The sequence below is a fragment of the Sturnus vulgaris genome, unplaced genomic scaffold (assembly GCF_052056855.1).
Source record: "Sturnus vulgaris isolate bStuVul1 unplaced genomic scaffold, bStuVul1.hap1 Scaffold_85, whole genome shotgun sequence".
NCBI lineage: Eukaryota > Metazoa > Chordata > Aves > Passeriformes > Sturnidae > Sturnus > Sturnus vulgaris.
In genome coordinates, this window is record NW_028276736.1 from 1240036 (window position 1) to 1265974 (window position 25939).

General features: G+C 51.5%; 2 protein-coding genes across 2 annotated transcripts in view; one reads left to right on the forward strand and one right to left on the reverse strand.

The window, feature by feature from the left end:
* LOC148217360 (olfactory receptor 14A16-like) overlaps nt 1-25939 on the reverse strand; it is a 470135-nt gene that overhangs the window by 168544 nt on the left and 275652 nt on the right. The gene's annotated exons all lie outside the window — the stretch shown is intronic.
* LOC148217364 (olfactory receptor 14A16-like) lies at nt 1054-25203 on the forward strand. Its single transcript, XM_088158701.1, has 2 exons — nt 1054-1097; nt 24376-25203. The coding sequence occupies exons 1-2, from the start codon at nt 1054-1056 to the stop codon at nt 25172-25174; spliced, it is 843 nt and encodes a 280-aa protein (XP_088014827.1). The 3' UTR covers nt 25175-25203.

Below are 25939 nucleotides of genomic sequence, written 5' to 3' on the forward strand. Positions count from 1 at the left end.
TGGGATCAATGCTTGAGCCAAATTGATTTGGGTGGGGGTGTGAGGGGTGCCCATTCCCAGCCCTGCTGACAGCTTTCATCACCCACTCTGCCTTGAGCTGGGGCTGGAGCTGAGGCAGCCAGGCTGACAAAAACCCCATGGGGGTAGCAGAGAGGGGGGTCAGACCTCATGCCCCAGCCGGTTTGGTGTGCAGGCAAGGAAGGGCTTGAACTGCTCTGCTCTGCTTGTTTGCCTTGGCTTATTTTTGGGGCCATGCAGGTGGGGAGAAGAGTGGGTTTTCTCCACCTCTGGGTGGGTTTTCTTTTGCATGTCATGGTTGGGCCTCCCTGGGGCTTCTGCTGCCCTCTTCCAGCACCAGTGGATTCTTTTCCAACCCCGAGTTTGTACACAAGTCCCAGGTGCTGGCGAGAGGGCAGTGGGTCACACCCTGTGCCACTGGGGCAGCCCCCACATGCCCAGGGATGTTGGGAGCAGGCTCTGGGAGCAGCAGCATCCCCCTGATGAACTCCATCTGGATTCCATAGGAGCCCTGTCCTACAGCCCACCAGAGTGGATCCACCACCAACGCTACCATGGCGAGGCAGCAACGATCTGGTCCCTGGGCCTCCTGCTGTACCACCTGGTCATGGGGAAGCAGCCGTTCAGGAGGGGCCAGGAGATCATCTGGGGATGGATCCTGTTCCCACGAGGGCTCTCTCAAGGTAGATCCTCATCTCTGGGCACGGGGGGAATACCAGTGCTGGGAGACAGCAGCAGGCTCGTGAGCATCCTGCTCTGGCAGCTGCTGAGGAGGTGGCACATGTCCTGCTCTCCTGCTCTCCTCCAAACAGAGAATCCATGGGGAAGTTTAGGCACAACCCTGAGCACACCCAGCATGGCCTGAGCACAGGAACAGGGGGGCAACTTCTCCAACTGACTGGTGATTTCTGGTTTCTGTCTTCAGAGTGCCAAGATGTTATTAAGAGGTGTTTGTCCATGCAACCCTTGGACAGGCTGTCCTTAGAAGATCTTTTCTGTGATCCTTGGCTGCAGGGTGTTCATCTGCCCTAGAAGATGGAGGAGATTCACAGGCACAGTTGGATCCAGAAGCCTGGCAGGTAACAGCTACGGTCAGTGGCAAAGCAAACCAGACTTTTGTCTGTTTTTCGTCCTGCATGAAGCTCTGGGCAGGCATCATGAGAAGGGAACACGCAGCTCTTGGGCTGGAGCTGAGCTGGAGACCTGGTGTGGCAAGCACTGGTGGCCACCATCCAGCCTGGGTTTGCTTGTCTGGTTCATTGATGGCTGGGGCCCTGGGCAGAACACTGACAGCCTGGTCTGGCCCCCAGGGAAGGAGAAGGAGCCCCTGGAGAAGCTGTACCAGGTGGGGCTGCTGCTGGAGACACCAAGGACAACCTCAACGATGACAATCTCTTCCTCGACCTGTCCAGCTGAAGATGATGGACTTGGATTCTGGCACCTTCTGCACAGATCCACACCCAATTTGTGGGTGAGTCCACAGCCAGGGGGATGCTCCCAGATCTGGGCACAGCGTGGCCTGGCCGGGCACCAAAGGTTCCCCCCTTTGCTGGGGCAGATGCAATGAATTCTTCAGTGGCTGCCAAGCTGCTTTTTGGCTCTGGGCAGTTTCTGAGGGGCTGGATGTGCCATGGCTGGCTGCAGGCTGGGCAGAGTCCTGCCCTCCTGCTCTGTGCCCAAGGCAGCAATGATGGGCAGCTTTGGGCACCGCTCTGGGCACGGCCAGCATGGCCTGGGCACGGCGGGAGCTGGGACAAGGGGGACAGGAGCCTTCAGCTGACGGGCGGTTTCTGGTTTCTCTCCTTGCAGCCGGGCTCTGCAGATGCTGAGGCTGCTCTGGGCTCTGCCAGGGCTCTGCTGGGCTCAGCCCTGGGCACGGCTGGGCCCGCTCTGCCCTCACATGGCTCTGACAGCTTTGCATCAGACAAACCCATTCCGAGCACAGCACCTGAGCTTTGTGCTTCTGCAGGTGAGGGAGACTCTCCTGCAGGCCAAGACATTGCAGTTAGGGACACACATCCAGTTGGCAAGAACCCAAACTCTCCACAGTCCCAGCTGAACACCTGGATCTCCACAGGATGTTTTCTTGGTCCCACTCTTCATTCCTTCTTGGCTGCAATTGTGCAATTGCACTTTCTTTTTCCTCTAGAAGTGCCCTGAGTGGACAAAACCTGTCGAGTGGGCCGTGCTCCTAAGGCAGTGCAGTCTGGAGCTGAGGGATGGAGAATTGCCCTTCTGCACTTCAAAACCAAGCAAAAAGCCATAAGTGAGACTTTCTTTAAGAAACTCCTGGTAATTTCAAAGGGAATGTGGAGCTCATTCACAGTGAGAAGGAAGGGCATCTTCTAAAGGATTTGGGCTGTGACAGAATTTAGATTCCCAGTCCTGCTTGGAGCTGGCAGAGCACAAAGGAATTTCTTCTTGCTTCCCACCAGTTTCACCACAATTTAAAATAATAATATTGGAAACAAACCCCAAAATCTTTTAAAAAAAGGTTACTGAGGCCAGTAAGATGCATCAATGCCAGCAGCTCATTTACCAAATCAATAAATGAGTTTTCTGTTTCAGAGGATATGTTACCTCTTAATTCAACGTTAAGCCAGAAAATTTTTCACTGCACACTTGGGTGTTTTTATCTTTCACATTTGATAGAGGCTTTTTTCCTTTTCTTTATCGTTTTTCTTTTCCTTTAAACAGAAAACATGCCGTGAAAAAGGAGTGTCCTTTGCTCCTGGTTCCCATGAGGAGCAGCTCCTTCCCGCTGGCTGAGCTGCTCAGGCAGAGCCCGGCAGCTCCTGGCCCTGCAGGGCTGAGGCTTTTCCCCATTGCTGGGCACAGACTGATGGAGCAGCACTGCAGAGCACGGGGACACACAGAGGGACCAGGAGCAGCTGCCTTTGTCCACCTGGAGCTGCAAGGGCCAAACTCTGAGCAGACAGGGCTGGCAGAGACTCACAGGCTCCTGTTTGCTGTGCTGCCCCACTTGTGCCCAGCCCAGCTCTGTGTGGGGCAGAGGGAGAACAAGGGGCAGCTCCCTCCCAGCCCCCAGCGCAGGGACCCCTCTGGCCCCGGGGCTTGGGGCACTGTCAGCACCCACTGCTGCAGCCACCGCCTCTGCTGGCACTGACAGCAACCCCCAAATTGTGGCTGATCCCGAGGGAGCAGCAGCAGGGCCTGGATCTGATCCCTGACTCTGGGGCAGGGCTGGACAAATGACCCCCACAGCAGCAGCAGCAGCAGCACGTGGACCTGAGTTTCAGCACAGCCCCTGCCACTCTTCCCTCCCGTGGGCAGTGGTGTCACAGCAGCCTGGGCCACCTGGGAGCCCCCAGGGCCAGCAGGGACTGGAGATGGCAGCCCTGGGCTCCTGGAGGTTGTGCAGGGAACAGAGGTGGGGACTCCCTGTCCGTGTGGAGCTTCCAGATGGAAAAGGCTGCTGTGAGCAGGCAGCTCCAAGGGCACAGAAAGGAGGGGCTGGAGCCCCTGATCTGTGCCAGTGCCACAGTCCTGGGCAGCAGCCACCGAGCACAGGGGGAACAGAGGGCACAGCAAGAGGGACAAAACCAGTCAAGGTCAGAGAGTGGGAAGAGCCAGAGCTGGGAGCAGGAGCAGCTGCTTCACTGCACCCTTGGAGAAAGCTCTTGGCTGCTTCAAAGTGCTGAAAGGTGTGAAGGGCAGAGAGGAGAGCACAGCAAACAATGCTCCTGTTTCCACAGCCTCCCCTCTCAGTGTCCCAGAAGGAATTGGATGAACTGTGTTCTTCTCCCTGAGCCATCTCGTTCAGCATGAGCAGCTCAGCACCAGGAGCTAAAGGAGCTGAAGCCTTAGGCCACAAGAGCTGACCAAGAGGGAACTTTTGACCAAAGTAATGCTGCCAACATGGACCTAACTGAATGCAGCAGATGGAATCCTGGAATTACAGAATCCTTTGTGTTGGAAAAGACCTCTGAGCACATGGAGTCCAGCTGTTCAGCCAGCACTGTCAAGCCCAGCACTAAACCCAGTCCCTGAAGTGCCAAGGCCTGGACAACAGGCCCTGAGCCCAAGGTGACCTCTGGATGAACCTTCCAACCAAAGGTTATCCTTGTATTAGCAAATATACATGGTCATTAGTGCTGTGATAGATGTATCCACTCATTAATGAAACATGGATTGACCTTTGTGCATTTAGAAACCAGACAAGGCCATGAAATCTGACATCTGGCCTTGTTTGGGGCTGTATGGTCAAAGTCAGCTCCCTTGGTTCCTCCTTGAGCCCTGGCCAGGCTTTGGGAGGAGCCCAAGAGGAGAATGAAAGCAGCTGTTCCTGCACTAGAAGTGCTGTCAGTTTGTTTATTCAGCACTGTCAGAGCTGGGCCCTCTCACAGCGGGGTTGGAAGCCTCACCTGTGGCTGGAGGCACCTGCAGGAATTCCCAGTGTCCAGGAGTGGCTCTGCAGTCCTTGGCTGTGACAGCTTCCCCAGCTGATGTGTGCACCTGGCTGATGGCAAAGTCTGAGGGTGACTGGTGCTGTCTCTTAATCCCTGCAGGCAATCTTTGGTGCTGATGGTTGGCTGCATTGCTGAGCTTCTCCTTTTGTGATTCTTTGCTGCTTTGAACTGCAGTAAATGACACTGATTGCTGAACTTGTGTCTGTGTCTCTGCTGCTGCCCCTGCCCACTGCTAAAACAAAGCTGGTGTAGTCTGGCCAGATCACCACAAAATGTTGCTTTTAAATGTAAATGTAAGGAATCAGTCTTGTCTGGAATTCCCAGGTATAGGGAAAACCTTCCCTAGAGTTTGCTGGCTCTGCAGTGGGCTGAGGTTGGAGCACTGTGTGAGCAATGGGGAAGGCAGCTGAAAGAAGCTGAACCACTGGATGTATTAAAATGTATCCAAAAATTGCACTTGGAAAAAGAAAAATAACTTAATGGATGTAGGAAGATGAGGGTGAATTTTGTAAACAGAATCCCAGAAACAGCACCAACAGAAGGATCAATTGTAGTTGGAACTCTCCCACATGGAAGAACAGAAAAGGTTTTTAATCTTGAGCTTGGTTTTTTTTGTGCAAGAGAAATAATAATAATATAATAAATAATTATATACATATATATAAAATAATTAATTTTTAATGTATATATTTATATGTATATAATACCATCATAAAATAATGTTCCAAATACTAATTTTTTAGCTTTGACTGCTCAGGGATGTAACACTAAATACCCTACTGAAAATGATTGGCCAGGACACGAATATCACTGGTAAACTCTGTGAGATTGTATACAATGAATGAAAGAGGAAAGGATGAAATTGGCAGTTTTTACAGGGTTTGCTGACACTAGGATGTGCAATGCTTTGTCTGTTCCTTTGAAAAATACAGTAAAGAAGACTGCTGGGTTTCTCATATACCAGACTACTTACAGGCTACAGAACTGAGTGAACAGATGAAAGAGATTGTTAAAAGAGCAGTTGAAAAAAAATAGGAGAAGGGAACGTGTCACAATGAAAATCCCATCTCCCAGATGTGCTCCATACCCTTAACAATGGCCCCACTGGGAAATGGGAACCCCCTGGATGTGCATGGCTGCACCCAGTTTGCAAATACAGCCAAGGACAGTGACACTGTGACTGCCTGGGAAATTATTCCGGGTGTGATGGCCCCTGACAGGGCCACCCCAGAGGCTGCAGGGCTGGGCCTTCATGCATAGGAATTAATTAGGATAAATCAGAAGCAAGTGAGAGTTATCAATACTAGAATAGGAATTCAGATTCCTCCAGGACACTTTGGTTTGATGATTGCTCACTCAGTCTTGGCCTTGAAATTGTTCATGTCATGGGAGGAGGAATTGGTGCAGATTATCAAAGAGAAATTAAAGTAATTCTGCTAAACAGAAGTGAACAATTGGATTATTCAACCCCATATTCAGTTGTGGAAGGGTATCACAATTATTGATATTGCAGTTTTGAAAACATCTGTGAGAAAAGGACATCCAGCTCAAATCACTGCTGTTGATGGAGATAAAGGGTTTGGATGCACCAGTCCTAATAATGGAGCCAGAGTGTGGGTGCAGAGGCCCAATGGCCCTCCCAGGCCAGCTGAAGGAACAGCTCTGGGCAAAGACAACACTGTTTGACTCCTGAAACCTGGGTGAGAACAATGGGAATGTGTCCCTGCAGCCAAGTGTTGTGTGCCAGAACAAGTGGATGTTATGGGATATTGTTTTACAGATCCTGCCAGACCAAATCTCCCTGTTTGCCCCAACAGCTCTTTGGAAAATGATCCACGGGGCTCCATGTGAAGGCTGATGTGACACTGAGGATGTGGAATTCCACACAAATTCCAGCCAGGAGCCTGGGTGCCCTCAGGGACTGGGACCTGGCACCTCTCCAGCCAGAGGGGAAAGGACCCCACCAAGCCTTGTCACCACAGACAGCACAGTAGAGCTGAACAGCAAAGGACCTTGGGGACATTATTCTGGAATTAAAAAGGCATCAGCTCTGTGGGCAACAGAATTATTGTTCCTAACCCAAATGATACTGAGGAAAAAGAATGAAGAGCCGTGTCACTAAACTACTGGTGACTGTAACTTCTATCTTGATAGGCAGCCAGAATCTTTGTTTGCCAGAAACACCTCTAGTTTTACCAAGGATTAGTCATGAAAATTGTGATGAACATGTAAAGATCAAAGTAGCCAAAATACTCAGTGTAACTAATGGCTGGATATGTTCTTGACCAGAGGGAAATCAAGGCAGAGCCATGGTTTGTCAGGACTTGCTTGATCCCAATCAGCCCCGTGGTGCATTTGGAGCTGAGCCCTTGAACCTCAGGGCCTGAGAGGAGATTGCACAAACCTTTCCAGAAGTCCAAGGCAGAAGAAAAACCCAAAGTGTCTCAAAGCATCAATGGGCCCCACTGAGGTCCATCCCCAACACAGGCTCCTCATGGACACTCTTTGGAGGAGAGAATGGGAGGCCAGGATTGCCCAAAAATGTCTCAGAGACTGAGAAAAGAAAGGAAAAAGGAAAGTACCTTAAAAAACTGAAGTTCCTTGAAGTATTAATGAGCCCCAGTGAGTGTCAGTACAAAGTTCTCTCAAGGGACTCGTTAAAGCAGATAATTGGAGCCATGATTGCATAAACTACTAAAAGAATTGGTGTCAAAAGGGAAACTCCCAGTACCTTAAAAAAACTGAGTACCTTGAGCCCCACTGAGTATCATTACTGACAAAGCCTCTCAAAGGACTAATTAAAGCAGATAATTGGAGACCATCACTGCACAAACCTCTCAGAGACCCAGTGTCAAAAAGTAGAACTTAAATTAACCCTGAGTACCTTGAAGTGTTAAGGAGCCCCAGTGAGTGTTGTTACTGACAAAAGCTCTCAAGGGACTCATTAAAGCAGATAATTGGATGCCATGATTGCACAAAGCTCTCAGAGACTCCAAGGCAAAAGCAAAACCCAAACCTTGAGTATCTCAAAGTATTAATGAGCCCCACTGAATGTCAATACAAAGCTCTCAAGGGACTGATTAAAGTAGATATTTGGGGTATGATTCTATAAACGACTAAAAGAATTGCTGTCAAAAGGGAAAGACTTGACATTTCTTTGTCCTCACCTGTCATCTCTGCCTCGAATTTCCTGCTCTAACTGGAACCTGGGGACATTTTCTCAGTTGTGTCCCTCATTGGGACCCATTAAAACTTCAAGAAACTACAGCATTTTAATTTGAGTTCTTGAGAAGGTTTTGGAACACTCTCTCAGGGAATGATTATGATGTAAACATTTAATGAACCAAGAGATTCATTAAAGTCCTTGTGCTGTGTCTGTGCTCCTGAGCTGGGCCGGGCTCCTGGCACAGAGGCAGCTCCCAAGGTAAACCAAGAGAAGCTTCAAAAAGACATTTCTGCTGAGGAGCAGCTCCTCTGCCAGCCCAGCAGGGCTGAGGGCACTGCCTGCAGGCACTGAGGGCACAGGAGCCAGGCACAGACAGGCTCAAGGCAATCAGGACTGGGAAGACATTGAGCTGAGACTGCACTTGGGGAAACATCTTCACAGCCCTGGACACGGTGAGTGAGGATGAGGATGTGCTGCAGAGGGGGCTGCCCTGGGCACCGTCAGAGGGACAGGGCAGGATGGCTCCTGCTGCCAGGGACGGCTGCAGGGGCTGAAGCTGGGGCTGCAGCCAGGGCTGCCCAGGGCTGTCCTGCAGAGCAGCTCCTGCAGCCCTCAAGGCTCTTGTGCCACCTGCCAGGGACAGCTCTCAGCCTGCCTGGCAGCTCCCCATGCACTGTGGGGAGAAGTTGGAGGTGCAAGGAGCCACCCCCATCAGGACATATTCCTCCTGCTGTGGAGATGGTGCTGCATGGCCAGGGCTGCTCTCAGCTTTCTCCTCAAGGCAAGGCAAAGGGGCTGTCAGGTGTGTCTGTGTCCCTGACACTCCTGCACTGTCCCCCTGGGCATCAGCACATCTGCCTCCCATCTCCCTCACAAAGTGCCTCCTCACCCTCCTGTGCCTACAGACAGCAGCAGCAGCCCCTTGGCTTGCAGCATCTCAGTTTGTGTGAGCTGCCCTTAAGGCCTTGCTGGCAGGGAGATGGCCCTGGGCAGTGCCCTGTGCTGGGAGGGGTGTGCAGGGCAGAGCTGAGCCCCCAGTGCTGGGCTGGGCTCTGGCAGCACTGACAGGGACAAGGCTTGGATAGAGAGAAACAGCTCCCAGTAGGCACAACTCCAGGCAGCAGAGAGCCTGACCAAACCTTGGTTTCCCTCTCTCTGTTTTCAAATTAGATCCTTCAAAAAGGCTAATTTATTTCTCTAAAATGTTTTAAGTGCCATCAGCCTGAATTAGAGGGAGGTGTGACTAGCAGAGTTCAGCTCTGTGGGACTAGCAGGACTGACTGCACTGGGGCACAGGGAGCCCTGTCTTCCCTCTGGGCTCCTCAGTGTTCAGACTGACAGCACTGATGAAGATGAAGCACTACCTCAGCAGCACAAACTGAGCTCAAAAATGTAAATCCTAAGTTAAGTTTCTCCAAAGGATAAGAAATAGTTTTCAGTGAAATCTATATAATATCACATACGAATGATTCAAAGAGGTTGGTCCCAACTTCTCAATGTTTTGTTTGAACAGTCCTCAATGCCCAGAGTGAATGTCCAACAGCAGCTCCATCAGCCACTTCCTCCTGCTGCCATTGGCAGACACGCGGCAGCTGCAGCTCCTGCACTTCTGCCTCTTCCTGGCCATCTCCCTGGCTGCCCTCCTGGCCAACGGCCTCATCATCAGCGCCGTAGCCTGCGGCCACCACCTGCACACCCCCATGTTCTTCTTCCTGCTCAACCTGGCCCTCACTGACCTGGGCTCCATCTGCACCACTGTCCCCAAAGCCATGCACAATTCCCTCTGGGACACCAGACACATCTCCTATGCAGGATGTGCAGCACAGGTATTTCTGATATTCTTCTTCCTTGGATCAGAGCTTTCCCTCCTGACCATCATGTGCTACGACCGCTACGTGTCCATCTGCAAACCCCTGCACTATGGGACCCTCGTGGGCAGCAGAGCTTGTGCCCACATGGCAGCAGCTGCCTGGGTCAGTGCCTTTCTCAATGCTCTGCTGCACACAGCCAATACATTTTCCCTGCCCCTGTGCCAGGGCAATGCCCTAGGGGGATTCTTCTGTGAAATCCCACAGGTCCTCAAACTCTCCTGCTCACACTCAAATCTCAGGGAAATTGTGCTCATTGCTGTTAGTGCCTGTTTAGCTTTTGGCTGTTTTGTGTTCATTGTTTTCTCCTATGTGCAGATCTTCAGGGCTGTGCTGAGGATCCCCTCTGAGCAGGGAAGGCACAAAGCCTTTTCCACCTGCCTCCCTCACCTGGCTGTGGTCTCCCTGTTTGTCAGCACTGGCATGTTTGCTAACCTGAAGCCCCCCTCCATCTCCTCCCCATCCCTGGATCTGGCAATGTCAGTTCTGTACTCAGTGGTGCCTCCAGCCCTGAATCCCCTCATCTACAGTCTCATGAACCAGGAGCTCAAGGCTGCAATGTGGAGACTGATGACTGGAGGGTTTCAGGGACATTAAACTTCCAGAAAAATAATGAAAATAACATAAATAATAGCCATTTTTGATAGTTCTTGTTTTGTTAGTTGTGGGATTCTTCTTCCTTTGTTTTAGTTTTTCTATATTGTCCACAAAGATAAGCCTATGCTCGTGTTATTTCTCCTTTTCTTTCTCTCACCCTTCCCATTGGCCACAGATTCTGTCAATGAGGAGCTGCACTCTTGGAGGCTATATATGAACTAAAGGATCTCCCAGCAAAGTTTTCTCCAGAGATGCCCCTTTTGTTCCCTTCTCTCGAGCTGCAGCAGCAATGTCTGTGTGCAGAGCTGGGGCAGATCAGTGCTGGCACAGCAGCTGAGCCCAGCAGCAGCAGCACTTGGTGTTGCCAGTGCTGCTCCAGTGCCACTGCCCCGCTGCCCTCCTGGCCCTCGTGTTGCTGCAGGGCCTGAGTGCTCTCGGGGCCGGGCACAGCCCTGGGGGTGGCAGTGCCGGGGCTGCAGCAGGGACAGGCCATGGGCACTGCTGGGGCAGCGCTGACGCCTCAGGCCAGGGCCTGGGGGCTCCAGGCTCCTTGGCCAGGCTCTCTCCACAACACTTGGCCAGCCCAGTGCTGAGCACAGAAAAGCCCCGGGAGCAGCCCCAGGCTGGCTGTGGGCAGGCTGGGGGCAAACAGCATGGCTGGTGCTCTGCAAGCTCCCTGCAAGGGGGACACCCTGGCAAGGAGCAGCAGAGCAGGGGCTGATCCATCCCCAGTGCGCTGGACACCCCAGGGCAGCGTCCCAGAGCGTCCTCATGCACCTGCCAACAACATCCCCCCTCTGCAGCCCTGGCCTCTCCCCCAGCTCACACAGGAGCCGCATCCTTGCAGGCACACACACGGCAGCACTGGCTCAGGAGCCCCTGTTTGCATTGCACACAGCAGGCTCAGCACCCCCATGGTGCTGCTGTGGGGACATGGAGCTGAGTGAGCACAAATGCCATCAGCCCCTGGGGCCAGCAAGGGCTGGGGGACGGCAGGGAAACCACTCGGGTTTGTTGTGGCCTCTGAAGTCAGCCAGAAAGTTTGTTCCCATCAGCTGTGAGTTTCCTGTCCCACAGCAGACATCATTGCTCAGAGCCAGGTCTGCCTGGCAGGCGCCCTCAAACTTCCCTGAGCATTTCCTTTGCTTCACATTTGATTTCTTTTCTCTTACCTTCTCATGATTTCTTCCTCTTGCCCATCCCTGTCCCCTCCCTTGCAAACAGCCCATCTCTGTTTGCCCTTTCCTCTCTGGCCTCACTCCCGATTTCACTTCCTCAGTTGGCAGCATGGGAACATCCCTTGGGTAGCAGGATCATCCTCCACGTGCTTCAGGAATTTTCTGCAGGGTCCTGCAGTGCCTCGTGCTGCTCCCTTGCCAGAGGCACCACAGGCCAGGGGGGCACATCTGGGCTGCTGTGCCTGGGTGTGGGGCTCCCTGTTGTGGGCAATGAGGAGGGGCTGGAGAGGCTCTGCAGGACTGACAGGATGGGCTTTGGTGCTGTGTGGAGAAGCTGAGGGACCTGGGCTGCTGGACCTTATGAAGAGGAGTCCCAGGGCTCATCCTGCAACTGCTCCAAGGGTGGTTTCAGAGAATCACACAATCAGCCAGGCTGGAAAAGAGTTTGTAAATCGTCGAGTCCAACCTGTGCTCTGACACCACCTTGTCTCCCTGAGCATCCTCTTATCCAGGATAAACATCCCCAGCTCCCTCAATCACTCCTCTCAGGACTTGTGCTCCAGACCCCTCACCAGCCTTGTTCACCTTCTCTGGACACACTCCAGCCCCTCCATGTCCTTCCTAAATTGGGGGCCCAGAACTGGACACAGCACTCGAGGTGCTGCTCAACCAGTGCTGAGCACAGGGGAAGAATCACTGCCCTGCTCCTGCTGGCCACACCTTTCCTGATCCAGGCCAGGAGCCGTTGGCCTTCTTGGCCACCTGGGCACACTGCTGGCTCATGTCCAGCCTGCTGTCCATCAGTGCCCCCAGGTCCCTTTCTGCCTGGCTGCTGTCCAGTCACTCTGTCCCCAGCCTGTAGCGCTGCAGGGGGTTGTTGTGGCTAAAGTGCAGGGTCTGGCACTTGGACTGGTTCAACTCAACCTTACTGGATTTGGGCCCTGGATTGAGCCTGTCCAGGTCCCTGTGCAGAGTTCTCCTACCCTCCAGCAGATCAACACTCCCCCACCAACTTGGTTACACCACTGTTCCATGAGTCCCAGGAGTATCACAATGGTCTCCATGATTCCATGAGTCCTCCCAGTGTCACAATATCCCTTTGGTCCCATGGAACATCTTGGTTTCGCAACGTCTCTTGGATCCTTGGGCCCCGCAGTGCCACAGTGGCACCTTGGTTATACAAGGTCCAGCAGTGTCACAGTGGTCTCTGAGGTTCCACAAGGCACCAAAGAGTGACACTGACCCCTTGGTTCCATGGGGCCCTGCACTGTCACCATGGCCCCCTGTTACCCGAAGTTCCACAGTGTCACAATGGACTCCTTGTTTCCACGAGGCCAAAAGGTGTCAAAACTGTGTTCTGGACTTCCTAATGCCCCACAGTGTCACAGGGGCCCCTGAATTCCATAAGGTTCCAGAGGTCCACAATGGACTCCTTGTTTGCACAGTGTCACAATGGAGCCCTGGTGACACAAGAGCCTGCAGTGTCACAATGGATTCTTGGTGCCATGACACCCTGCAGTGTCAGTGTCCCCGTGGTGTCTGAGTACATGAGGCCCTGCAGTATCACAGTGGGCCCTTAGTTCCAGGGGGCACCCAGGTGTCAAAATTGTTCCCTTAGTTCCACCAGTCCCCACAGTGTAACAATGGCCCCTTGGTTCAATAAAGCCCACTGTGTCACTGTGGCCTCTGTGGTTCCACAATGACCCAGAGTCACCAATGGACCTTGGATCCATTTAGCCCCACAGTGTCACAATGGCCCCTTGTTGCCCCAGGGCCCTGCAGTGTCACATTCATCACAGAATCACAGAATTAACCAGGCTGGTAAAGACCTTTGAGTTCATCAAGTCCAAATTGTGACCCAACACCACCTTGTCACCCAGACCATGGCACTCAGTGCCACATCCAGTCTTTCCTTAAACCCTTCCAGGGACAATGACTCATCCACCTCCCTGGGCACCCCATTCCAATGCCCATTCACCCTTTTTGTGAAGAATATTTACCAAGGTCCCGCCTAAATCTCCCTTGGCACAGCTTAAGGCTGTGTCCTCTTGTCCTGTCACTGCTCCCTGGGCAAAGACCCCGATCCCCACCGGGCTGCACCCTCCTGTCAGGGAGTTGTAAAGAGTGATGAGGTCTCCCCTGAGCCTCCTCTTCTCCAGGATAAACAACGCCAGCTCCCTCCTACTCCTCCCAGCTATTCCTCGTAGGATTTGTGTTCCAGACCCCTCACCAGCCTTGTTGTCCTTCCCTGGACATGCTCCAGCCCCTCCATGTCCTTCCTCCAGCACATCCACACTCACACCCAGCTTGGTGCCATCTGCACATTTGCTGATGCTGCACTCAATGCCCCCATCCAGATCATCAATGCAGATATTGAAATCCACGCTGGCTGCCTCTGATCCCTCAGCCATCCTGTGGGTGCCCTGTGATGGCACTCAAGGTGATCTGTTCCATCACCTCACCAGGCACCCAGGTCAGGCTGACAGGCCTGCACTTCCCCACATCCTCCTTCCAGCCCTTCTTGGGCATGGGCTCACATTGGCACCTCCAGTCCTCTGGCACCTCCCTGCTGAGCCAGCACTGATGAGAAATGATGGAGAGCAGCTTGGGGAGCTCATTCAGCAGCTCCCTCATCCTCCTAGGATGGATCCCATCTGTTTCCAGAGACACCTGTGAACATCTGAGTGGCTCAGCAGGTCCCCAGCTGCTTCCTCCTGGATTTCAGGGGGATCTGTTCTCTCTGTCCCCATCTACCAGCTCAGGAAAACACTTGTCCTGAGAAAAACCTGTCTTATTGTTGAAAACTGAGGCAATGAATGGGTTAAGTACCCCAGCCGTTTCCTCATCTTTGGTAACCATACGCTCCCTAATAAAAAATAGAGGTTCTCCTTTTCCCTTCTCTTGCCAGGAATGTATGTCTAAAATAATTTTTGTTATCCTTCACAGAAGCAGCCAGATTAAATCCTAGTAGAGCTTTCACCTCTGTAGTTTTCTTTCTGCGTGACTTAGCGACATCTTGAAACACTTCTTGAGTTGCCTGGCCCCCTCTGTCCAAAGGTGATGCACTATCTTTTAACCCTGAGTTCCTGGAATAGCTCCATGCCCTACCAGACCAGTCATTTTCCTTTCTATCTGACTTTTTGGCAAAGAGGGACAGGCAGCTCCTACAAGATTTCTTTCTTCTATTGTCACCTTCGTTCCTTGGAAAGCTTGCTTTTTAAAGGCTGTTTCCCTTAAAAAAAATTTGGTACTCTCCAAAACTGCATCCTGAATAGGCCAAATTCTGCTCACTCTAAGTCCAATGTAGAAGTTTTCTGGATGCCCCTCCTTCTTCCAGAGAATATTTAAAAACTCAATAATTTCATGGTCACTGTACCCCAAAAAGCTTCTGACCACCACATCTCCCACCAGCCCTTCTCTCTTTGTGAACAAAAGGAGACAAAGCTTTCCTTGCAAGTGGGAAGAGAAGGAAACCTCCCCAAAGTGCAGCCTGGAAGGTTCATCCTGGAGGTGAGGAAACAGAAAAGTCCCTCCCAGGGCAGAGTGTTGGTGCCCGAGGTGTCCCAGCGTGAGGCTGGGCCATGCCATGGCTCTGTGTGCCAGGAGCCGGCAGCGCTGGGTGCAGGGAGCCCAGGGAGGGCACAGCAATGCTGGGCTGAGAAATGCTGGGGGGGACAGCGAGATGGGCGTGTGCAGCCGGCCAGGGCACAGGAGCAGCACGCACAGGGGGCACAGCCTGCAGGAGAGATGGCCAAGGGCTGGGCAGGGCTGGCAGGGCCAGAGGCACCCAGGCCTTTGTGCCCTGGGCTCGGGCAGGGCCTCTGCAGCCCCACAGAAGGAACTTTCCTGGCAGGGGCTGCACTTTGCTTCTGCCTCGGCCCTCCCTCAGGAGGCTGGCAGGGCTGGGAGCTTGATGACATTTGTCCTTGCTGCCCCTGCCATCCCACTGCCCCAGCAACAGCCCCGAGCCCCCCGTGAGGGACAGGCCCTGCTGGGCCAGGCCTGGGCTCAGGCCTTGGCCTTTCTGCTTCCTCCACCCAGCCCAGGCCTTGCTCAGCATTGCAGTTCCCTGCTCACAGCCTCGGGCTCCTGCAATCCTGCCCTCAAGGATCTGCTCTCACCAGTCCCTGGGGAGCCTTTGGCACTCCCTGCCCTCAGTGGGGCCACTGATGCTCCAAGGGACTTGGAGTTTTGCTTCTGACTCCTGGAGCAGCTTCTTCAACCTTCTCTCAGTGCCTGAGGCTCCTGGACTCAGCCCCAAATCCACCCTGGGGATCATTAAAATACAGAAAGTCCTCAGGAGCACCTTGTCTTCTTTCAGTTGTCTTCAAGTTATCAGGGATTGTGCAGCTGCTTGGAGTCAATTTGGAGTTTTGTTAATGAGGAAGGATTTCAATGTGTGCCTCATGACTTTTGTGTTTTTAATCACATGACTATTTTTTTATTTTTCATTTAGAGGAGAGCTGATAGAACTATTAACCAGGTGATCTTGATGCTGAATGTCTCCTTAGGAGGTCTGGGCACACAGATGAATGAGCCCTTGAGGGCTGACCCTGTTTGGACAACCTGCTCCTCACCCCCAACCTCAGTGTGTCTCACATCACCCACCTGGGACTGACATGCCAAAAAAAAGATTATTAATTTACAAAATTAAAATAATATATTTTTCATAATAATACTATTCTATATTTTTATTATCTTAATTTTCTATTTATCTAAAAAATTCCATACATTTTTGGCAATCAAAAGTTTTTTTGGTCATTGGTTCAAAGTAACACAATTCTTTTCATTAATAAGTGACCACTATTGGCTATGGATTTCTCCTGCTTTATGATTATTAATTCTATTTTTAGTACCATTGTATTATTTTTAATCATTTTCTCAGATTGTATAAAAGAGATACATTTGGGATTCATGGAGGCATTTCTGGGGTACATTTGAGGCAGTTTTGGGTCTGGAGAGGATATTTAGACAGAGCTTTAGAGTCTAGAAGAAACTTGTGGGACCTGAGAGAGCACTAGGAGGGGCACTGAGAGATTGTGATGGACACTTTGGAGCCTGAGAAAGCTCTTGGGGGTCCAGGAAGGCACTTGGAGGTCAGGGAGGGGAATCTGGGGCCATTCGGGGTCCAAGCGGGCACTTGGGGGCTCTAACGGGGCTCTCTGGGGCACGGGGAATGATGGGAGTTGTAGGCACAGGTACAATATGGTTTGATAGAGCTGTGGAGCATCATGGGAGTTGTAGGTGCAGTTATAATGTCTCTCAGGGGGGCGCGGTGCATGATGGGAGATGAAGTCACAGATGCAATAGCACTCTATGGGAACTGCGAAGCATCATGGGAGCTGTAGTCCCGGAAGTGGCTCTGACAAAGAAAGGAAACTCCTCTTTGCCAGACCTCCTGAGGAGAGACCCTGGATCAACATCAATCACAGAATGCTGCAATCACCTCTGCTCTAAAGAGAACAGTAATAAAATACACCCTTGAAAACAGGAATGTGTGTTTCTAAGAAGCTCTTTAAAATATTTCTCCATATCTGGAGTTGAAAACCTTCCTAATGAACTGCACCAGACCAGAGGGAAATCAAGGCAGAGCCATGGTTTCTCAGGACTTGCTTGATCCAAATGAGCCCCGTGGTGCATTTGGTGCTGCCAAGGAGCTCCAAATAATATTTTGGAAATATTGGCTCATTCTCTTCAGCTCTGTCCTTGCCAGCAGCCCGGCCCAGCTCAGCAGCACAGACACAGCACAAGGACTTTAATGACCCTCTCGGGGTTGGGGCTGAGTCCCTGAACATCAGTCCCTGAAAGGGAGTTGAAGAAACCTCTCAAGAATTACAAGTCAGATTCAAACTCCAAAGTTTCTCTTACTTTTAGTGACTCTCACTGATAATCATGAAAGATAAACTTTCCCAAGGGTTGAATTCGAGCAGAAAATTTATGACAATGATGTCAGATAGGAAAAAATAGGGTAATGGAGGAAAAGAAACATCTGAAGAATTCAAAGTCCAAAGTTTCTTGAAGTTCTAATGGGTACCACTGAGGGACATGACAAAGAAAGTGTCCCCAGGTACAGATTTATTGTTTTTATTTTACATTTCTAAACTATCAGTTTTTTCTTCTTATGATATAATATTTAAGTGGACTTATTATTTTTATATTGCCTTTTTTTTGTCTGGATTTTTTCTTTTTCTGAATGACACAGAGAGACAGGACTTCTGAGCTGGTTTAGAAAGTTTGGTTTAATTTTTTTATTTTCTATCCAGTCAGAAAGGGTAAATTTGTCTTACAGATGGTCACATCGTGGCTTAGAAGTCGCAGGACTTATGGTTGCAAGGTCTTTAAAGTATTTATTAAGCAGTAAAACCCTGTCAATAGAGATATTTAAATTTCTAATTCAATACTAAGTTATTTTGTCTTACTGACTCATACTACAGTGTGACTTTTCTTACCCAATTATATCCAAACATGCAAACTTACATTGCTGCACTCTACAACTTCCTGTTCCCTTTGTAACTACCTTTCTTTTTTCTATATCTTAAATTCTAAAGCTAAACCTATCTCTACTTAACTATGCATAGTTCTAAGCTTTGGCTTACAGGGCCAGTGTTCTGAGAATTCCTTGCATTTTGAATTTCAACACCCAGGTTCCAGTTAGAGCAGAACACTGGAGGCACTGATGACAGGTGGGGACAAACAAGGGAAAGGTGTCTGTGATGCTGAGCAAACCTGGATGTGTTTCAGGAATGCAAAGGGCCAAGGGCTGAGCCCCAGCCCCTGGCAAGGCAGATCCTGTCCCTCCCTCATTGCTCAGGGCTCTTCCCGGGCCACTGGGCTCTGGCCATGTGCAATGCCAAGGGCAGCACCATGGGGCGGCCCCTGCCAGGCTGCTGAGCAGGGACAAGGAGGCAATGAGGCCCCAGCACAGCAAGGCTCACTTGTCCCCTGCTGGCCTCAGGCCCAGGGCCAGCCTGCATGGCCCAAGTGCTGCAGGAGTTGGCTGTGTCAGGGCCTTTCAGCTGCTGCCCATCCCTGTGGCCTCTGCAGCCCAGGCTGTCCTACGGTGTCCATGCCCTGCGCCTCTGTCCCTGCAGGCTGTCGTCATCCCCCGGCTGCCCCACCTCGCTGGCCCCTTCCTTTGCTGACAGCTCTGCCTCCTGCCTGCCTCTGCCTGCACACACAAAGCCTTGGGCTGACCCAAATTCCTTCTAGGTGACTTGTTGCACCACAGCACTGCCCTTAGAGCAAAATTCCTTTATCCTTGGCCCTCCTCAGCTGCTCCTGGCATTAATTCTTTCTTTTTCTGGCTGTCCTCTACTGTTTTACTAGGATCCTCCCTCTGAAACTGCCCTTCAGGCACTTCCAGGTCCCTTCTCTGCTGTCCTCACTCTCCACTCCCCTGAGCACAGAATTCCTTTGTCCCTGTACACTGGTCATGTGTTTGCGGCCTCCAAAGAACACCTTGGGAGATCTCTGGGCCTTCTCCAGCACATTGGCAAATGAAAACATTCTGCTCATAATCTAAGGAAATCAGCAGAAGAACAAGGCCAGCCATACCTCTATTTTCTGGCTACTTTTGTCTGGTCGCAATTCTTGGATAGATAGAATTTGGGAAGCCAAATCACAATTTTGGCCACTGCCCCTAAACAAAAAGGTCGGTTCTTTTCCATAGGAAGGAAAGCACAGAGCCCCAGTGCTCCAGGGCCAGAGGAGAGGCAGACCTAAACATGCCAAAGTAAGCTGGACCTGTCAAATGATCCTTGGAGGAGATCCTTGTTTGGGAGGCCAAACAAGCCAGACCTGTTCCATGTCCCCTTCATTCCATGGGTTCCTGTAGTGTCACAATGTTCTCCTTGCTTCTGCAGTGTCACAATATCCCCTTGCTGCCATGAGGCCCTGCAGGGTCACAATGGCCCTTTGGTTCCCCACAGTGTCACAATGGTCTGCATGATTCCATGGGGCCTTGCAATGCCACAATGGTCTCCATGGATCCACGGTGCCCTGCAGGATCACAATGCAGCAATGCAGCAATGGCCTCTTGGTTCCACAAAGCCCTGCTGCTTCACACCGGCCCCTTGGCACCATGCGGCCCAGCAGAGCCACAGTGATGTCCTTGGTTCTACAAAGTCCCCACAGTGTCACAATGGTCTCTGCAGGAAGAAAACCACAGAGCCCCAGTGTTTCAGAGGTTAATGAACTGCAATCACCAGAGACCAAGACCAGAGGCCCTGTCTGTCTTGGCAGGTGTGTCTGAGAGCAACCCTCCAATATTTGAAATTTTGAATGTTTAATCCCAATTTCAGCCCTTCTTCCCTGGAGTAGAAGGCCAGTTCTTTTTCATAGTTAGGAAAGCACACAGCCCCAGTGTTTGGAAGGCAGGTGAGAGCCAGCCCTCAGGAGGCCAAGGTCAGCCAGACCTGTCTGTAATGGCAGCTTTTGTGTAGGAACAATCTTTGGATCTAGGGCTTTTGGAGGTGAAATCCTGATTTTGGCCATGGGTGCCTGGAGAAAAGGATGGCTCTTTTCCACAGGAAGGAAAGCACAGAGTCCCAGTGCTTCAGGGGCTGATGAGCAGTAGCCACCAGAGCCCACAGGTGCCAGACCCATTTGTCCTGGTAGCTTTTTTTTGAGACCAATCCTTGGTTATATAGAATTTTGGAGGCAGAATCCCAATTGCAGCCATGAGCCCCTGGAGAAGAAGGATGGCTCTTTCCTATAGGAAGGAAAGCACAGAGCTCTATTGTCACAGGGCAGATTAGAGGCGAACACAGGAGGCCAAGGTCAGCCAGAGCTGTATGTCCTGGAAGCTTTTGTCTGGGAGAAACCCTTACATATAGGGAATGATGGAGGGAAAGTACCAATTTTGGCCATGGGTGCCATGTGTGAAGGAGGGATGGTTCTTTTCCACAGGAAGGAAAGCACAGAGCCCAGTGCTTGAAGGCTGGTGAGAGCTGGCCCTTGGGAAGAGAAGGTCAGCCAGGCTTGTTGGTAATGGCAGCTTTTGTCTGGGAGAAATCCCTGGATATTGGGAATTTTGGAGGCAGAATCCTGTTTTGGCCATGGATGCTTGGATGAAAAGGACAGTTATTTTCCATTTGAAGGAAAGCCCAGAGCCCCAGTATTTCAGGGGCACAGGAGAAGAGAATTTCAACATGCCAAGGGCAGTTGGACCATCAGGCCAAGCCAACATGTAGGAGTGTGTGCTGGGCTTTGCACCACTGATTAGTGGTTTGTCATCAGTCTTGTCTGTTTCTGTTCAGAGTCAAAATTATTAGAAAGGCAATTGAGACGGTTCCTTGTGTTTGGACTTGGATGTTTATTATATCTTATCAGAGAATTACAGAAAGCACCTCTAGCTCCTTACTAGAAGTAGGAAAAATGGCTCTCTGCTGAGCCTGTTTCAAGGCCTTTTAAAGTTAAACAAACCAATACAAGTTTAACACCTATAGTATTTATACTTTTGACCCAATAATAGATTCCCATGACCCTTAGAGTGATTTTTGACTGACTAATCCAAAGATTACTACCTAAGTTCCATGAAGAAGAAGGAAGAAGAAGAAAATGAACAAGAGAAAGACACCACCCAAAATTCTCCATCTTGTCCCGTAACTACCACTGTACTATAAAAACCTCAAATTTAAAACCCATCAGCCAGTGAAAATACACACATCTAATCCACTTATACATTTATGATTTCTAACTCATTATTTATATTTACAAGTCTTCTCCAAGGTTTCAGGTCCAATGCAGTGTTTTTCAGGGTGTCTGTGCCTGGAAGCACAGAAAGCTCAAAAACTCCAGATTTCGGGGATCCAACACCAACAGACCTGTTACCTGTTCCCTTGAATCCATGGGGCCCTGCAGTGTCACAATGGTTCTGTTATATTGGATCCTTGGTTCCATGAGGCCCAGCTGTGTCACACTGAATCTCTTGTTTCCATGGGGTTCCACAGTGTCACAATGGTCCCTTGTTTCCATGAGCCCTTGCAGTGTCACAGGGGTCTCCTTGGTTCCACAGTATCCCAATGGACCCTTGGTTCCCTGGGGACTCACAATGGAAGAAGGGTCTCCTTGGTTCCATGAGGTCCTGCAGAGCCCCTTGATTCAACGAGGCCTCAAAGTATCATCATGGCCTCCAGGATTCCATGAGGCCCCACAGTGTCACAATGGACTCCTTGGTTCAATGGTGCCACACAGTGACATAATCACCCCTTGGCCTGATGAGACCCACAGTGCCAAAATGGTTCCATGGGGCCCTGTAGTGTCACAATGGCCCCCTGGTTCAATGTAGCCTTTAGTGTCACAATGGTCTCCATCATTCCATAAGGCCTTGCAGTGTCACAGTGGACCTTTGCTTCCATGATACCCCATAGTGTCACAATGGTATTCTTGGTTCCACAATGTCATCCCTTCATCCCATGGAGACCCACACTGTTCACTGTAGTGCCCTTGATTCCATGAGGCCCTGCCATGCTGTAATGGCCCCTTGGTTCCAGTGGGTCCCACAGTGTCAGAATGGTCTCATCTGTTCCATGAGATTCCATAACACGGTCACCTTGGTTCCGTGAGGTTCTGCAGTGTCACAATGGGCCCATGGCTCCAGAGGCCAGGCTGTGTCAGAATGACCCCTTGGTTCCACAAGCTTTCTTAGTTTCACAATGATCTCCTTGGATCTGCAGTGCCACAATGGCCCCTTTGTTCCATCAGTTTGCACAGTGTCACACCAGACTCCTTGGTTCAGTTAGGCCTTGTCATGACATAATCTACAGAATATCAGAATAAGACTCATGAACAAAAATTTGCTGTTTAAGAGAGCATCATTTGTTCAGACCTGAAGTCTAGTGAAGGATAACTCTTAATCATATCTGAACATGCAATTCTACAAGTGGGTTGCTTATATACAGCCACTAAATGTGTATTACAATTTACCCATTTCCATAAAATCCACCCCAAGTTACCAGGTTGTGTCCTTGTTTTTTCTATCACTGCGCCTTTGAGACAGATTTCTTCTTCTTCTCTTCCAACCTTTCCTTCTGAGAAAGCAGGCCCAGACTGCCTTGATCCTGTGCTAAAAGTTCACAGGCACGGTAAAACTTGAATGAACACTTATGGTTTGAAGCCCAAGGCTCTGTGTGTGCAGGCAGAGGCAGGCAGGAGGCAGAGCTGTCAGCAAAGGAAGGGGCCAGCGAGGTGGGGCAGCCGGGGGATGACGACAGCCTGCAGGGACAGAGGCGCAGGGCATGGACACCGTAGGACAGCCTGGGCTGCAGAGGGCACAGGGATGGGCAGCAGCTGAAAGGCCCTGACACAGCCAACTCCTGCAGCACTTGGGCCATGCAGGCTGGCCCTGGGCCTGAGGCCAGCAGGGGACAAGTGAGCCTTGCTGTGCTGGGGCCTCATTGCCTCCTTGTCCCTGCTCAGCAGCCTGGCAGGGGCCGCCCCATGGTGCTGCCCTTGGCATTGCACATGCCCAGAGCCCAGTGGGCCGGGAAGAGCCCTGAGCAATGAGGGAGGGACAGGATCTGCCTTGCCAGGGGCTGGGGCTCAGCCCTTGGCCCTTTGCATTCCTGAAACACATCCAGGTTTGCTCAGCATCAGAGACCTTTCCCTTGTTTGTCCCCACCTGTCATCAGTGCCTCCAGTGTTCTGCTCTAACTGGAACCTGGGGACACTTTCTCAGTCCTGTCCCTCAGTGGGACCCATTAAAACTTCAAGAATCTTCAGTGTTTCAATTAAAATTTGAGTTCTTGAGAAATTTTTCAAGCACACTCTGAGGGACTGAGTCTGATGCAGACAGCACCAATGCCCTGAGAGGGTCATTAAAGTCCTTGTGCTGTGTCTGTGCTGATGAGCTGGGCTGGACTCCTGACACAGAGGGTGATCCTGGCAACCAAGAAGAGCTTCAAAAACACATTTCTCACGATGAGCAGCTCCTCTCCCAGCCTAACAGGTCTGTGGCACTGCCTGCAGCCACCCCAGGCACAGCACAGAGGCACAGAGAGCTTCAATCAGTCAGGGCTGGGAAGATGCTCACAAGTGACTGGGGCAGAATCACTCCCAGCCCTTGACACAGGAAGCCTCTGGCTGCAGGACAATGCAGCTGCAGCTCCTGCACTGATCTCCTAAAGCTGCAACATCCCAATGCCTGCAGACTGTGTGAGTACATTCTCTGATGATCTCTTGTGTAGAGCAGCCAGAGGTGCCCAGGGCTGTCATGCAGAGCAGGGTCCTGCAGCCCAGGGGGCTGTGCTGGGGCAGGGACTCTGCTGCCTGCCGGGGACAGCTCTCAGCCAGCCCTGGGAGCTGCTCCCAGCACTGGGGGACAAGGTCTGGGTGGAAGGAGACAGCTGGTAAGGCTTGGGAAAAAAAAGTGTTCTGCTTGTGGGGTGAGGATGCTGCATTGTTCAGGACTGCTCCCAGCATAACATTTAACTGCAGAATATTTCTAGGTAGATTACACAGAGAGCACAGTGAGGCAGGGGCTGCATAAAAGGGAAAATCCAGATTTTGTAATTTATTGCTCTGGGTTGCCTAGAAGGGAAATTGCATATAGATATTAATCTCTTCAGGGTGGGAAAAATAGAAAATCTTTTTCTTGGATCTTAATAAAGCAGTCAGTGAAAGAAAACAGCACAGGGTCCCTCACAGGCAGCATCAGTGTCACTTTTCCAGCCTCCTCAGGGTTACTATGATCTCTGCATCAGAGCCTGCAAAGGCAGAGGTGGCCCTGGGCAGTGCCCTGTGCTGGGAGGGGTCTGCAGGGCAGAGCTGAGCCCCCAGGGCTGGGCTGGGCTCTGGCAGCACTGGCAGGGCTCAGCCCTGGGCACAGGGAAGCAGCACTGGCAGGGACAGCTCCAGGCAGCAGAGCCCTGGGCAGGCAGTGGGGGGAAAGTGCCACCAAGCTGGGCTGGGATATTTCAAGTCCTCTCCAAACTGAACTATTCCATTATTACTTTTCTTACAGATCCCCATGGCAAGACATAGGAAATGTCCAACAGCAGCTCCATTAGCCACTTCCTCCTGCTGCCATTGGCAGACACGCGGCAGCTGCAGCTCCTGCACTTCTGCCTCTTCCTGGCCATCTCCCTGGCTGCCCTCCTGGCCAACGGCCTCATCATCAGCGCCGTAGCCTGCGGCCACCACCTGCACACCCCCATGTTCTTCTTCCTGCTCAACCTGGCCCTCTCTGACCTGGGCTCCATCTGCACCACTGTCCCCAAAGCCATGCACAATTCCCTCTGGGACACCAACATCATCTCCTATGCTGGATGTGCTGCACAGGTGTTTTTGTTTATCTTTTTCATAGGATCAGAGCTTCCCCTCCTGACCATCATGTGCTACGACCGCTACGTGTCCATCTGCAAACCCCTGCACTATGGGACCCTCGTGGGCAGCAGAGCTTGTGCCCACATGGCAGCAGCTGCCTGGGCCAGTGGCTTTCTCAATGCTCTGCTTCACACAGCCAATACATTTTCCCTGCCCCTGTGCCACGGCAATGCCCTGGGCCAGTTCTTCTGTGAAATCCCACACATCCTCAAGCTCTCCTGCTCACACTCCAAACTCAGGGAACTTGGGCTCATTGTGATAAGTGCTGTTCTATATTTTGCTTGTTTTGTGTTCATTGTTTTCTCCTATGTGCAGATCTTCAGGGCAGTGCTGAGGATCCCCTCTGAGCAGGGACGGCACAAAGCCTTTTCCACCTGCCTCCCTCACCTGGCCGTGGTCTCCCTGTTTCTCAGCACTGCCTTATTTGAGTACCTGAAGCCCCCCTCCATCTCCTCCCCATCTCTGGATCTCTCCTTGTCAGTTCTGTACTCAGTGCTGCCCCCAGCCCTGAATCCCCTCATCTACAGTCTCAGGAACCAGGAGCTTAAGGCTGCAATATGGAGACTGGTGACTGGAGGGTTTCAGGGACATTAAACTTCCAGAAAAATAATGAAAATCACGTAAATAAAAGACATTTTTGATAATTCCTGTTTGGTTAGTTGTGAGATCCATTTTCCTTTGTTTTAGTTTCTCTATATTGTCCACAAATATAAGCCTTTGCTCGTCTCATTTCTCATTTTGTTTCTCTCCACCTTCCCTGTGGCCACAGACTCTGTCAATGAGGAGCTGCACTCTTGGTGGCTATATATGAAAGGATCGTCCAGCAAAGTTTTCTCCAGAGATGCCCCTTTTGTTCCCTTCTCTGGAGCTTCAACAGCAATGTCTGTGTGCAGAGCTGGGGCAGATCAGTGCTGGCACAGCAGCTGTGCCCAGCAGCAGCAGCAGCACTTGGTGTTGCCAGTGCTGCTCCAGTGCCACTGCCCCGCTGCCCTCCTGGCCCTCGTGTTGCTGCAGGGCCTGAGTGCTCTCGGGGCCGGGCACAGCCCTGGGGGTGGCAGTGCCGGGGCTGCAGCAGGGACAGGCCATGGGCACTGCTGGGGCAGCGCTGACACCTCAGGCCAGGGCCTGGGGGCTCCAGGCTCCTTGGCCAGGCTCTCTCCACAACACTTGGCCAGCCCAATGCTAAGCACAGAAAAGCCCCGGGAGCAGCCCCAGGCTGGCCGTGGGCAGGCTGGGGGCAAACAGCATGGCTGGTGCTCTGCAAGCTCCCTGCAAGGGGGACACCCTGGCAAGGAGCAGCAGAGCAGGGGCTGATCCATCCCCACTGCGCTGGACACCCCAGGGCAGCGTCCCAGAGCG

What these genes read in the sequence shown, in the direction of transcription:
- LOC148217364 (XM_088158701.1), top strand. Translation starts at nt 1,054, where the DNA reads ATGGAGGAGATTCACAGGCACAGTTGGATCCAGAAGCCTGGCAG. An exon ending in TGGATCCAGAAGCCTGGCAG is followed by an intron (nt 1,098 to 24,375) that starts GTAACAGCTACG and finishes CCTCATCATCAG; the next exon opens with CGCCGTAGCCTGCGGCCACC.